General features: G+C 40.3%; 1 protein-coding gene across 1 annotated transcript in view; it reads left to right on the forward strand.

The window, feature by feature from the left end:
• Positions 1–14,390, forward strand: part of DIP2A (disco interacting protein 2 homolog A) — a 99,367-nt gene that overhangs the window by 37,771 nt on the left and 47,206 nt on the right. Inside the window, exons 4-5 of the mRNA XM_032189994.1 lie at positions 4,118–4,237; positions 12,337–12,582. Of these exons, the coding sequence (XP_032045885.1) occupies positions 4,118–4,237; positions 12,337–12,582 (366 nt within the window). The remainder of the gene's footprint in view (positions 1–4,117; positions 4,238–12,336; positions 12,583–14,390) is intronic.

Genomic DNA, 14,390 nt, shown 5'->3' on the forward strand with positions numbered 1-14,390 from the left:
ATACTTTAAAGCAAACAAACAAAAAGCAACTAAACAGCCCTGCCATATTACTGGTATTGTTTGGGGGAAGTTTAGCATTGGTCTCTTTAATTGTACAATGCAAGACATATTACTATACGTAGGTGGATATTAAACAAGTTCAGCTAGCATATTTGCTTCTGAATGTACCTTTTAAATATTAGTCTATCAGTGCTTCATCTTTTCCTAGAGATAATATCTCTATGCTCTTGTTGATTTAAATTTCTTTAAATTAACCTTCAGTAAATCTGTACAACTCTACCTCGTTGGTCTACACGCAGCCTAGTTTCAGCAAGTTTGCAGATGACATACATATTAGTGATAGGACAAGGGGGAATGGTTTTAAACTAAGATGGGAGATTAAGGTTACTTGTTAGGAGGCAGCTTTTCACTCGGGGGTTGGTGAGGCACTGGAACAGGTTGCCCAGGGAGGCTGTGCATGCCCCATCCCTGAAGGCACTCAAGGCCAGGCTGGATGTGGCTCTGGGCAGCCTGCTCTAGTGGTGGGCAACCCTGCCCAGAGCAGGGGAGTTGAAACTGCATGATCTGTAAGGTCCTTTTCAACCCAGGCCATTCTATGATTCTATGTTAAATGTTGTGAAAGATGAACAGCTTTAAGCAATAATTTTGGACATTACTGCTTCTTCCGTTAGTTGCATGCCGTATGTGTTCTTTAGACTTGAGGGGGGGAGAATCTTGTTTCTTTTTCTGTTTATTTCCTTCTAGCCTTCTATTTATATCTTCCCCCTTGCATCTCGTCAGTTCTGCTATGTCCTTTGCAAGAGTAGCTGATGAGGTTGGAATGCAATTTTTTATAGAACAGGATCTCTTTCTGGAGCAATTATAGTACTTTAGAGCCATCAACATAAATTATTTTAAATAAGCAAGCAAGACAATTATGCCTTTTTGTGCAATTAATCTGCCACTTACTAGCTGCAAGCAGATTTTTTTATAGTTTTCCAGAATTGTCTTCTATTTAAGTTAACTAAGTTTTATCATCCACAGATTTTTGTCTTAAAGCAGTAAATCTTACCCAAAAATTTGCAACAGTGAAAATATGGTTAAAAATACTGTAGGCTAATAAATTTCCTAAGTGTTCCCAGAACAGCAGTTAACATTACAGTGCTTTAACTAGATTTGCACTCTGTTAAATGACAGCAGTGTGGTAGAAAAGCTGAGAAAAGCAGAGACTTTGCAGGCATTTGTGCAGGCTGATAAGCACTAAGTACCTTGTGTTCCACAGTTCAGAGGACACTTTAAGCCACTATATTGCTGTTGTTGCTGCTGCTAGTTCTACCATGAGGATGCCCGATTCCTAGTGAAGACTCCTGTTCCTCCTCTTGCTTTAGCCCCACTGTTGTCTGGTTTTGGCTAAGAAGACATGGAAGTTAACTGGTGAGCCCTTAGGGTGTCTGAAGATGCTTCCCCAGCAACTATACTTTCGCTTTCCACTCTCACTTTTTACTAGTAACTCTTCTTCAGCCTCTAACAGCTGGGTCTTTACTGCTAATGCCCTGTTGGATGTACTGCTGCAGTATACAGCCTGTTCTCCCAGCTTGCCTGAAACGGGCTACAAGGATGTGTCTATTCCAGCTGATACACAGGTCTGTTCAGTGTGCAAGTGTGACACCTGTATAGCAGTGTGGAAAATACTGTATTTCATGTCATGTGACAGAGCTTGTTCCTGCAACAGTCCTCTCTTCTCTATCAGCCTTGCCAGTCATACTTGCTTTCTTATTGTGGGAAGCAACACTTCAGTAGTAAATGCAAAATTCCAGTAGAAAATACAACAAACTAAAGAACTTGCAGTGGAAGTTTTTAATGAAAGAGAAAACCAGTTCCACCAAGAAGTGTAAGGGATGCAACGGTGAGTTAATGGCTGCTTACAGAAGTGTCAAATTATCAATAAAAACTAGTTATTAGTTTGCATGGTTTCCCAATGGGTCAGTTAGCTGGTACAACCTCTCTTCTAGTCTATACACAGTGCTACTTACAGTTCAAAAGTTAATCCCAGCGTTCTCTGAATGTTATAGTATAATTAAGATACATCCTGAAAATATTCTTTTTTCTTTTTTTTGGCAATCCTTGTCACAGGCATGCAGTCAGATGGGACACTAGTTTGCAGCAGCCATTGTTAGAGGCCCGATGCTTGAAACTATTCCAATTTTCATTAAAATATATACTTAATACCTGTCCTTTAGCTATCTCTTGCTTTGTTAGAATTAATTGGAATTGATTGGTGTATTTGAAATAATCTAGGAAGAATCTCATGCTCAAGAACCAAAGAAGTTCCCAGGACTAGTACCAGAAATCAGTTCTTACACTTTTTAACATGCCTTCTAGCTCTGCATTTGTCTAAAGACAGATTTTCTGTCATATCATTACTGATCTTGTGTTACCATGAAGCAACGTTTAGGATTCATGCATCATGAATGAAATAACATGCAGAGTGTAGTTATATCTACAGGGCTGAACATGCTTGGAATTTACAGCTACTGTACTGAACTTGAGCTGTTGTTTGTAATATTTGTAAATAGAGTAAATTACATATCCCTTAATTTAGGAGTACTTTTTAAAACTCTGGGATCCTTTTCATAACACAGTCCTTTAAATATGGATGGATGTATTGCAGGTGAGCATGACAAAGGCTTGTGTCTGGTAATGCTGCTAAGGAAGTGAGAAGGTGCAAGTTTTCTTTGGTACTTTTTGTACTGCTTAAAACAAAATCAACACAGAGTTCAGTAACTTTGTTCTGTTGCTGTTCTGTAGCAGAACTGAAGAGTTATAGCTCAAAGAATAGTTTTTTGTTGTTTTGTTTCTTTGTTGTTTTTTTTTTAATGGACCCTAAAATATGGAGTTGTGGCTGACAACCTGTAGTTGGCATTAAGGTTAATTGCTCTAGGTACAGGACAGAGAAAGGATATTTCTTTTAATGTACATTGTGTAAGTGTATTTGTCACATACCTCTGGGTTTCATACTTTGCATATGTCTACCAATCTCCTGTTACATATTTTCAGCCTTAGGTGGCTTAGAATGCATTTTTATATATTTTTCAAAACTGGACTTAGGGACATGGTTTATTGGTAGAGTTGGCAGTGTTAGGGTAACAGTTAGACTTGATGATCTTAGAGGTCATTTTCAACTTAAATGATCCTATGATTCTTGTACAGCATCTTCCATGTGAAATGTGATCATGCTTTTTCCTACCACAATACTTGCTTTTTGGCCCTTCATCAGTACATGTTGGTGCATATCCATTTTATCCATTTTTCATGAGTTTAAATCTTAGTTCGTAAGTCAGTATATTTTTGGTCTGTCTCATTTCTCCTTGACATCTGTTCACTTCTCAAGATTTATTTTTTTTTACCTAAGCTTTATGTGTTTAAGTGATGTCAAAAGCTATGTTAAAGAGAAAAATCTGTTGAAGACAATTTAGAATTACTTGAATACAGTATTTTTTATCTGCAGTATAGTCTTGATTGAACACTAATTCCTTTTTACTAAACTCTTTGTTTATGGCTTAAAAATAGCAAAATTTACAGTATACGCTTTGGAATTTACCAAAAATTAAAAATAAACGAGTACTGAGAATTAATGTGTTAGGTGTGCTGTAACTTCAATACCGGTTGTCAGGGTGTTCTTCCTGATGATACTAGCAAAGCCTTTTTAAGCTGATTTCATGATGAAAATATGTTGATTTGACCTCCTTGTATTTTCCCTTGAGTCTCTAATGAATTGCTTCTGAACTGCATTTGAGTGGAGTGGGAGGCAAGTGTATTTGTTCAGTCCTACTGAACACCCTTGAAGGAAAAGCAACTGATAAACTTGTCACAGCTTTGAGTTCAAAACCACATTACTGGAATTCAACTTTGGACCTTTCTGCTGTCCAAGAAATGCTTCCTTTGAGACTGAAAACCTGCTGCTGTTTGTGAGCTAAGCAGTTGGACTAAATATAGGACAAAAGCATTAAGGACCTTAATGTGCAATTCATATTTTGTATTTGAGCTGTAAAAGATGACATTCATGCTTCCTATGTTTTTAGAAAGAAATTATGATTGAACTTAATTTCTCTTACTTTTTTGTTTGTTTTCTATGTAGATGTCCATACTGAAGCAGTACAAGCAGCTCTTGCGAAATACAAAGAGAGAAAAATGCCCATGCCTTCCAAGAGACGGTCTGTTCTTGTGCACTCTTCAGTAGAAACATACACACCTCCAGGTATCTATTGAGTTAAAGTATTTAAATGTTGCCAGGTAAACTTGTTATCAAAACATAAAAGAGCAAGTTGCAATGAACTTTTTCCATATTCATAGCTGTATTTGCTGACGTGTTGCCTGGATTTGTTCCTTGATGTCTTTCCACAAAATTTTTAGTGTTTCATCTAGAGATGGTGTAGCTAATGAAGATACTCTTGAAAGCTACAAGGGAGTGTGAGCAGTTGCCCTGTTGGTTCTCTTACATAGTCTTACTTGGAAAGAGAGAATCTTGGCAAGTATGTCAGAGTTCTAAGCACCTTATTTCACATTGCATAAGATTCTTTTTCTTAAGAATTAAAAAAGATATACATGGGCGTTAAGTTGCTCCATTAGCTTGCAGAACACTCATCAGATTGTTCCAATTGTGAGCCATTTAAGCCATTCAATGTCATATGCTATAATTGTTCAGATTGTTTAGGTCAGGATGTTTCCTTAAATTTTTTAGGAAAAACGATAATCTTCCTATTGCCTCAGAATGAATTCTCTAGAGGTTAAGCAAATCTTTCTCCAGATACGTCTTGGTAGCAAGCCGCCAAGTATTTTGGGGCCAGTATTGTATACAAAGAAGAGTTTAGCTCTTAAGCTGTGACTGATGTGCTCTTGCCATTTCTAATATGCCCCTAGAGTAGAAGCATGCTGACCTCTAGTGCCCTTCTCCATCAATTCTATTTCTTAGTCCTGTAAAAGAGCAGATCTGCTGTGCTGCTCTGTTGCTTCCTAGGCTCTATTTCTTCTGTCTGTCATTTACAGGAAGTACCAATTTTCTTTGCTAGTTGCTCAGTTGTATTTTTTTGTTTGTTTGTTTTCGGTGGGGATGTCTTTAGTTATTTCATTAGTTAAAAAAATAATAAGTATCTTCTGTAGTCTTAAATCAGATCTTTCTTCACCTTTACATTTTCCCTTTAAGATAGGTTAAGGTATCACACTTCTTGATTAGATTATTCCATTCTTGTATACTTGGATGCCCATAAGGACAATTAGTGCAGTTGGGTGGTTATCATGCTATTGAGTTTTCTTGTGTACAGGTTGTTTATGTATATATGAAGTTTATTGAGAATTGCATAAACTGAAATCTTGGAGAAAATTCAGTTACAGTGACCATCTGTATATTGAAGCTTCAAGAGAGAGGCTGTGAAGTTTCTGTTTATAGCTTTTGAAAGCAATATTAAGTCTTACTGTCCAAAATAAATTCCGATGTTACAATCAGTAGTGCATTTGTGCTGGTTCACTCTGTCCTTCTGTCATTCGTATAGTTTGCCAAATCACTGTGTGTTTGGATTGAGGTGTATCACAATAAGAAAAGAACATGCTGTTATTCTGCCTAAGATTTCCTTGCTGAGGCGATTGGCTCTGGGGCAGATGTGTTCTGCAGCAGAGTGGGGGATTGAGATGGGCTGGGCTTTTTTTCTGGCATCATGGCCACTCAAGGCAGCTAAGGGAGCCGCCAGGACCTGGCAGCCCTTACGAGGGAGGCTGATGAGGTGTAGGCAGAGCCAGCAGTGGCAGCGGTAGGCCTTTCAAATCAGGTGTTGCCACCATTTTGTAGCCACTCACCGAGGTGATCGGCTCCAGGGCAGATGGAGTTAAAAGTTGGGTTAAAAAGTGGCTGGATAGCTGGGTCTGAAGAGTTGTGGTGAATGGAGTTAAATCCAGTTGGAGGCTGGTCACTAGTAGAGTTCTCCAGGGCTCGCTACTGGGACCAGTCCTCTTTAATATCTTTATTGATCATTTGGATGAGGGGATCGAGTGCTCCCTCAGTAAGTTCGCAGATGACACCAAGTTAGGTGCGTGTATCGATCTGCTCGAGGGTAGGAAAGCTCTGCAGGAGGATCTGGATAGGCTGCACCGATGGGCTGAGGTCAACTGCATGAAGTTCAACAAGGCCAAGTGCCGGGTCCTGCACCTGGGGCGCAACAACCTCAAGCAGAGCTCCAGGCTGGGAGAGGAATGGTTGGAAAGCTGCCAGGCAGAGAAGGACCTGGGAGTATTGGTTGATAGTTGGCTGAATATGAGCCAGCAGTGTGCTCAGGTGGCCAAGAAGGCCAACGGCATCCTGGCTTGCATAAGAAGCAGTGTGGCCAGCAGGGCTAGGGAGGTGATCGTCCCCCTGTACTCGGCTCTGGTGAGGCCACACCTCGAGTACTGTGTTCAGTTTTGGGCCCCTCGCTACAAGAAGGACATGGAGGTGCTTGAGCGGGTGCAGAGAAGGGCGACGAAGCTGGTGAGGGGCCTGGAGAACAAGTCCTACGAGGAGCAGCTGTTCTCCTACGTGCCTGGTGACAGGACAAGGGGGAATGGGCTAAAGTTGTGCTGGGGAGGTGTAGGTTGGATATTAGGAAGAACTTCTTTACTGACAGGGTTGTTAGGCATTATAATGGGCTGCCCAGGGAAGTGGTTGAGTCACCATCCCTGGAGATCTTTAAATGGTGTTTAGATGTAGAGCCTAGTGATACGGTTTAGTGGAGGACTTGTTAGTGTTAGGTCAGAGGTTGGACTTGGTGATCTTGGAGGTCTCTTCCAACCTAGATGATTCTGTGATTCAGTATACAAAAAATAGCTGGCATCCAGAAGCTCTGCTGGGAGAGATAAGGGAGTGGGAGGACAGCTAGACTTCCCTGTCTCCTGTCGCATTTAAACTAGAATCTCCTGGCAGTTTTTTGAAGAAAACCCAAGTATTCCTTTTTTGGATACCTTCAGGACAGATTTGGAGCAGCTCTGACAGTGTCCCTACCTGCTCCATCTTGGGTTTGTGTGCTGCATTAAAGGATCAAAGTCCTGGGGGCTTGAGAGAATCTAGGTAAAACATGTGATAGCTTCCTTGTTTATAGTGTGGAGAAGCTGTGAGGTTATGTGATCAGTGCTCATCTGCACGCCTTCAAAGGAGTACAGACAAACAGTGGTAGGTTGGGGAGCCCAAACAACACCTTGCCCCAGCTACTCCCAGCCCAGCCCAGAAGTCATCAGCACATCACAGATCCATCTTCACAAGCCCACAAGAGCACCGTGACAATGAAAACCCAAATCAGTTATTCATAGGAAGGGTTCACCCTCTCCAGGCCCCTCCTGGACTGTTCTTGGAGAGCCTTGGCCATGTTGTCCAGACATGCAACCTATCAAGTCTGGTCAGCACAAGAGTACCTTCTGGTCTTGGGGAACATGTGTGTATGGGACACATTATGAGATGCAGGGAAAAGGCATTTTAGGATTGCACAAGATTTATTATGGGTGTTTAGGTGAGGAACCAAAAGTGGGGGAAAGGGTGGATTTGGGTGATTTGTGGAGAAACAAGTACAGGGAAAACAAAGGGGTAAGAAAATTTAAAAAAAGAAAAAAAGGCCAATTGTGTAAGTGGTTCGCTTCCCTGGCTATGCCCTGCACATGACCAATTTTGTCTGTCCTATCTCTGTTACAATCTATTTCTGTTGATTTTTCTGGGTGAAGGACTTCCTGTTCAGTGTGTGGGGAGAGGCTGAGCTCTGGCAGCTGAAGTTGGACCATGGGTTGGGGGACTGTGCCTGGGTGCCAGCAACTGGAGGGACCAGTGAGTGGACTCAAGTGTCATCAGTGAGTGGGACCACAAGTCACTCAGGCCTGTGCGTCCATGGTGCCAGCAGCAGGAGTGAGAGCCTGAGTGCCAGCCACTGTGCTGGGACCAGCAGCCAGAGGCTCTGGGTCCCACTAACCAGAGAGATCAGAGTGAGAGAAACCAAGCACCATGCCCTAGTGTGGGACTCAGGTCAGAGGCCTCTGTCATCCAGGAAAGGAAGCAGAATGAAGCTGTGGGTGCTACCAGTGTGTGTTATCTTTGTGGCCAGCAGTGTATGCATGCACGTGGTGTCTACATGTGCTCTCTGCATGTGTGTCTACTGAGAATACACGCTTGAGTCTCAGTGCTGCTTGGACCTGGGGCATGGAGCTGTGGCAGCCTCGCCCCTCTTGGGTTAGCAGATTCAGCATTGTATATATTCCCTTAAGAGAAACCGTTTATATAGCTGCAGTCATATCAAATTCCAGCCTCCTTTGTTGTCAAGTGTGGTTACAGAATATAGATAATCTTCTGTGAAGTACCCTGGTTAGGAATGCAGCTGGATTTACCAGTTAAAGGAGAAGAGATTTTTTTGGCTGTTTCTTCTTGGGGGGAGGGGTAAAAATGCTATCAGATGAGCTGATAGAATGTCATCTTCTAAGATGTCTGTCCAAGTGGTTAGCACAGAAGTAAAAATATCCAGTGTGGGCTTCAGTGGGATACAGAAAAACCCTAACCAAATTATTGTGAAAGAAGAATAAAGTATTGTCTCTGGGATCTGTTGTGCAGCTTATAAGAGAAGATAACTTGTTATGAGATACCCTTAGAAGAGATAGGACAACTAGATGTATTACTGTATCATGAGAGATCAGGCCATTCAAAAATGCTGAGGAGTTGCTTCAGCTGCATCAATGCATAAAAATAGTTGTTTTTTTATGGGCCTTATTTTAGAATCACAGAATCGTCTATGTTGGAAAAGACCTTCAAGATCATCAAGTCCAACCATCAGCCTGATCTGCAGAGCCCCATCACTAACCATGTCCCTCAATGCCACATCCACACGTCTCGTAAATAGCTACAGGGATGGGTACTCAACCGCTTGACCACACTCTTCGTAATCTAACTGTGCAGTCTGCTGGACCACACTTTTCCAATCTAACCTCCTCTGGCACAATTCTAGACTATTTCTTCACATCCTATCACTTTTCACCTGAAAAAAGAGACCAACACCCTTCTCCCTGCCAACACCCTCCTCCCTGCAGCCTCCTTTCAGGTAGCTATAGAGAGCATTGAGGTCTCTCCTCAGCATCCTCTGCTCCAGACTGAACACTCCCAGTTCCCTCATTCACTCCTCACAAGCATCACTTTCCTAGTCCCTTCATCAGCTTCATTGCTCTTCTCTCCACAGTCAAGCAACTCAGTAGCTCAGTAGCCTTCCTGTAGTGAGGGGCCCAAAACTGAACAAAATTAACTGCAAAATTAACTCAGCAAGAAAATTGCAAAGAACCCAACTGGCTTTGAAGCATCTAATTTTACTGTCAAGCACTAGCAACAAAGTTTCTTACTCTGGCAAGGAAGTTATGAGACTTGCTGGATCTGGTCAGTTGTCTTCAAAATAAATAAATAAATCTGTCAGCCTGTATCTGCTGGTAAAGGTTTCAGGAACGTTGTTCTGTAAGCATTGTCATGTTACCAGAGTGCTTAGAGCTTTATCTAAATGTGAGAGCTGGGCAAAAAATTTCAGAAGTCTCATTGCTCACAGCCTGCACGCTCTCTGCACCTGAATGGGAGGCATTCCCTCTATGTACCTACCCTGAATTATCCTTTTTAATAGTGCAATAACCATGAACTTAGGATGGTTCAGGAGTTCCACATGCCTTTGTTATTATTTATTTTTGTCAGTTCAGATCTCTTTCAAAATAATTTTACTAGCTAATTTGGCATGGTGAGCTTAAAACACTTTTTTTTCCCATTTCACATTACTGGGGATGTGTAGACCTGAGCCAGTAAGCCACTACATTACAATCCTTGTATTTGCAGAAATGAATGCAATTAAAATCAGACATTGTTAATACTTAGTAACTGAAATATTGTTACATTTAGTTACCATCCATCACCAGGAAGGAAGCACTGTGTTCTAGTTACAGTGTTAAGTTCAAAGCGAAGTCCCCTGGCCAGTAGTAATGGAAGTGCTTTTATTGTCTGTCTTTCCAAAAATTTTGATGTGCTATTGTTTATGTCCCATTGAGTCTCTCATGCTTCCCATACACATTTCACATGATCAGAACTTGAGATGTTGTCTTGGTACGCGTTTGGTCCCTAAGGCAGTGGTTTCTGTGGCTATCATGGGTAAGCTCCCAGACAGGAAGAGCTGCAAGCCAAGTACATAGCATTCTGTCCACAGCACGCTGAGAACCAAGATTTAACTCCTGTGATTGTCACACAGCCAGGTGTTACCTGGCTACTTTTCTCTTCCTGGTAAAATTGTTTTAATATTGGGAAGTTTTTACTATGAGTATTTCCATTTCATATTCAGTTAATACTTTGCATTCTTTACATTTAAATGTGTTTGTTGTTTTTTTTCCTCGGCTTATATAAGATATCTGAAAGTGTAGAAATTTTAGATAGACTTTGTTGAACTTGTAACTGGGTAACGGACACCATCAGAATATATAGCCTCTGAGAAACCTGTGTTTTCCTGTGCTTTTATTTCTTATTCTGAAGTGATAATATATCACAAATGTGTTTTGTTTTGTTTTGTTTTAAACCTGACTATAATCCTATTTTGTTATATCTTCCTGGAATTGTTTATTTTTGCCTTCCGCCTAAAAGAAAGGGAAGGTTGTAAGCACTAATGGGCTGGTTTGGCTCCTCTCCAGAGACAGATGGAGTCAGAAGCCAAAAACTAAAACTGTTGTCCACAGAAATATCACATGAGGCGCAGGCCTAGTAATGGTGATCCACAGCAGTATCTTCTCAAAGATCAGTTGTTTGTGTATATTTATTCAAAGCTTGTCATGTTTGACTAGGGATGGCCAAGTAATGGGAGATTTGTGATTTAAACTTTGAAACAGCCCTTAAGTTAAACTGGATTTCTAATTTTGTGTTTTCACACTATTTAAGAACAATTATTCTAGAGCTGTTGGAAATGCACATATTCTTGAAAGCAGAAAGTTAAACACCTGGTGATTGAAAATTGTTCCCAAAGGTGAAGAAATGATTTTCAGTATGGCTTCAACAAAATTTTGCTATGAAGTTATATATTGCTTAATCTTCTGTGTTCAGTAGATGTAGAAAAATGCCAAAGCAAAGGCTGCAAGTTTCTGAGGTAACCAATCTATGTTGCCCAGGAGCTCTGTGTCTGGAAATGACTGGAGTACAGCAATGGACACCTTGTCTTTTTCATCAGGTGTTTGTTTTTTTCTTTTCTTTTCTCATGCTGACTTCTTCCTGCAGTATCTTTTCTAAATTCTTCTCATCATTGTGTGTGACTTAAAACCACTGTGTGCAAACTGACTTGATTTGAGCTTTATCAGTACATGGGCAATACATTGTTTTAGGAGCTTCCCTTTGACTACCGGAGTTGGAGGATGTTATGTTGAGGATCAAGTTCTTAAAATACCATAGTTTATTTAGGAAGAAACTGAACATCCAACTTATGTAATGTGTTTTGTGGCAAGCCTCAGTTTCACATTCTAAAAATTTTGACAGGAGATCTCAGACTGAAAAAAGACAAGATGTCTTTCTTTAAATTTTCATTCAAAATAACAGATTTTTTTATATTTTAAAAATTATATTAAAAAAACTTTTTATTTGCTTTTGTGTAGATAAATATAGACAGATTGGATGCAAAAGGGAAGCTTATGAAAACCTGTGAATAACTGGGTGGTGGTAATTAAAATGGGGACGTTTCATCAGACTTTTAACAGCAACAAATATACATCTACAATGAAAAGATTCTATATTAAGCATTTATATATTGTGCACATTAATATCACTTTATGTGGTTAAAATCCATGCTTTTTAGTTCCTCTGTTTATTCTTAGATTAATGAAATGACTTTTTCATTGAACTTTATAGCACTGTGTTGGTTTTTTTTAGTAACTAGTTGAAAGAAGTCAGAAGAATCTAAACATTAAAAATACCCAACGTGTTTTTTCAGTTTGGATGAAGTTTCACTTTATCTGTTTAGAACATAAATATTCCATAAGCGTGGTATGCTCACTTGGCATGGTTAGTAAGTACACTAGGTAGCTTAGGTAGAAGGTTTTTTCAAGCATTATGTCTTTCCAAATACAGGAGTTAAATGAAACTTTCCTTCATGTGTTTTCTTGTTATAACATGTATAAGTTGTCACATTACGCTGAAAATGGCAATAAGCAGAATTTGTGCATGCGAATATACCATTAGCTTTAATACACGCATCTCATGTGTAGCACATGAGAACATTATGCGAAGAACATGGAAATACTTCATGTTCCTGTCTGTTGGGTCATTCCTACATTACATGCCTGTCATCGTTATTTTAATCACAGACACATCGTCAGCATCAGAAGATGAGGGCTCGTTACGTCGGCAAGGGCGGATCACCTCCACTCCGTTCCAGAGCCATTCCAACGTAGAGCCCTGGCTTAACCGTGTTATTCAGGGCTCGTCCACCTCATCCTCTGCATCCTCCACCTCATCTCATCCAGGAGGGAAACCTGCTGCTGCTTCCAATACTGCTACTGCCACCGCTGCTGCCACTGTGCTTGCAGATCTCATGGCACACACCCAGCTAGGTCAGTAAAGAACTGCCTGTGTGGTTGCAATAAAGTGGAATTGAAAATCCCAAAGCAGAGCTAAATGCAAAAGTCAGGTATGAATGCTGTACTTCACAAGGAGACATCCACAAATAGCCTTAAAATGTACAATCCACAGACCAGGTACGCATGATATATGTGTATTTTAATTTAAACCAAACCAGTTTTTCACAAGATCTGAACATTGATTCTCTTGATAAAATGCTTAATTTATCAGGAAGCAGAAGTTAAATTTGTAGTTGTCTAAAAAGTGGAATTTCAAAAGGATGATATTCTTGGTGCATGCTTTCTGATCTATGTGTATTTAAGCTAGAGAATATCGATGGATTTCAAAGGTGACTTGATTGGTAAACATCCAAAAAACAAGAGAAACATCCAGAATCTTTTGGAATTTTATGAAATTAGAGGTACTAACAAAGCTAAATTTCAAGCTAAAACATGATTTTCTTTTAATTAAAGTTTGTAATGATAAAATTTGTCCTGTATTGTGGGATTAGAGTGAAAACATAGAAGTACTGTTAAGCCAAAATGTAAATGTGAGTTTTTTCTCAGTCTCTGTAACACTGAAGGTCTGGAACTTCATGTTACCTTTTTTTTTTTTTTTTTTTTTTTTTTTTTTTTCCTAAATGCAGAGCATTAGTCTTATGCCTGTGAAATATTTGGTAGGGAGGGAGAAAGGCCATCTTTTGCACTGTGGAAATGATTTTTATAATGTTTTTGTACACTCTGTAGTGAAGAATGACAGTGGGTTTCTGTGTGTGCAACAGATGCACAGTAATGTAAAGGTACAGGAGGTACAGGAAGGAACTTAGTGGTGCAGTAAAAACATTTTATTTCAAATAATTTATCTTTTTTTCAACATAATTAGAAAATCTAAATACTACACAGATTCACAGAATGGTTTGGGTTGGAAGGGTCTTTAAAGACCATTCAGTTCCACACGCACCACACCACACTCGCTCCCCTCCCTGCCATGGGCAGGGACACCTTCCACTAGACCAGGTTGCTCCAAGCCCCATCCAACCTGTCCTTGAGCATTTCCAGGGCTGGGGCATCCACATCTTCTTCGGGCAGTCTGTTCCAGTGCCTCACCACACCCAGTAAAGAATTTCTTCTGAGTATCTAATCTAAACCTATAGTTTTTTTTTAGTTTAAAGCCATTACTCCTTGTCCTGTCACCACATTCCATGAAAGAGTCCCTCCCCAGCTTTCCTGTGGACCCCCTTTAGGAACTGGAAGGCCACTATAAGGTCTCCCCAGAGCCTTCTGTTTTCCAGGCTGAACAAACCCAGCTCTCCCAGCCTTTCTTCTTAGTCTTCGTAGGAGAGGTGTTAGGAGAGGTGTTCCAGCCCTCTGATCATCCTCATGGCCTCCTCTGGACTCACTCAAGCTGCTATGGGCCCCAGAGCATGGTACATGATGAAGTTCCTGTGTTTTTAGTACTATGCAGTGTGTATCACATGTATTATTCCTGATATTTTCAGATTTTGGCAGCTTTACTACACAACTTTTTGCTTATCTGTAGCTGTATGCCTACATAGACTATACAGAGTTTTCTCTTAATTCATTACAGAGAACAGGTTAGGTTGAATATGGAAAACGGTGAAATGCTTCAGTAGACTGAGTATACAGACTTCTGTATGCTGAGATTAAATACTTCCGAGGTGTCAATTGATGTGATAATTTAAGGCACAAATTTATTTCTCAAATACCTGTTAATTGAGCTAGTCGAGCTGTTACTGTCAGATTTTGTTGAAAGCCCCATCAGGTATCCTTTAGACTTCTTT

Source organism: Aythya fuligula, chromosome 6, assembly GCF_009819795.1.
Source record: "Aythya fuligula isolate bAytFul2 chromosome 6, bAytFul2.pri, whole genome shotgun sequence".
Taxonomy (NCBI): Eukaryota; Metazoa; Chordata; class Aves; order Anseriformes; family Anatidae; genus Aythya; species Aythya fuligula.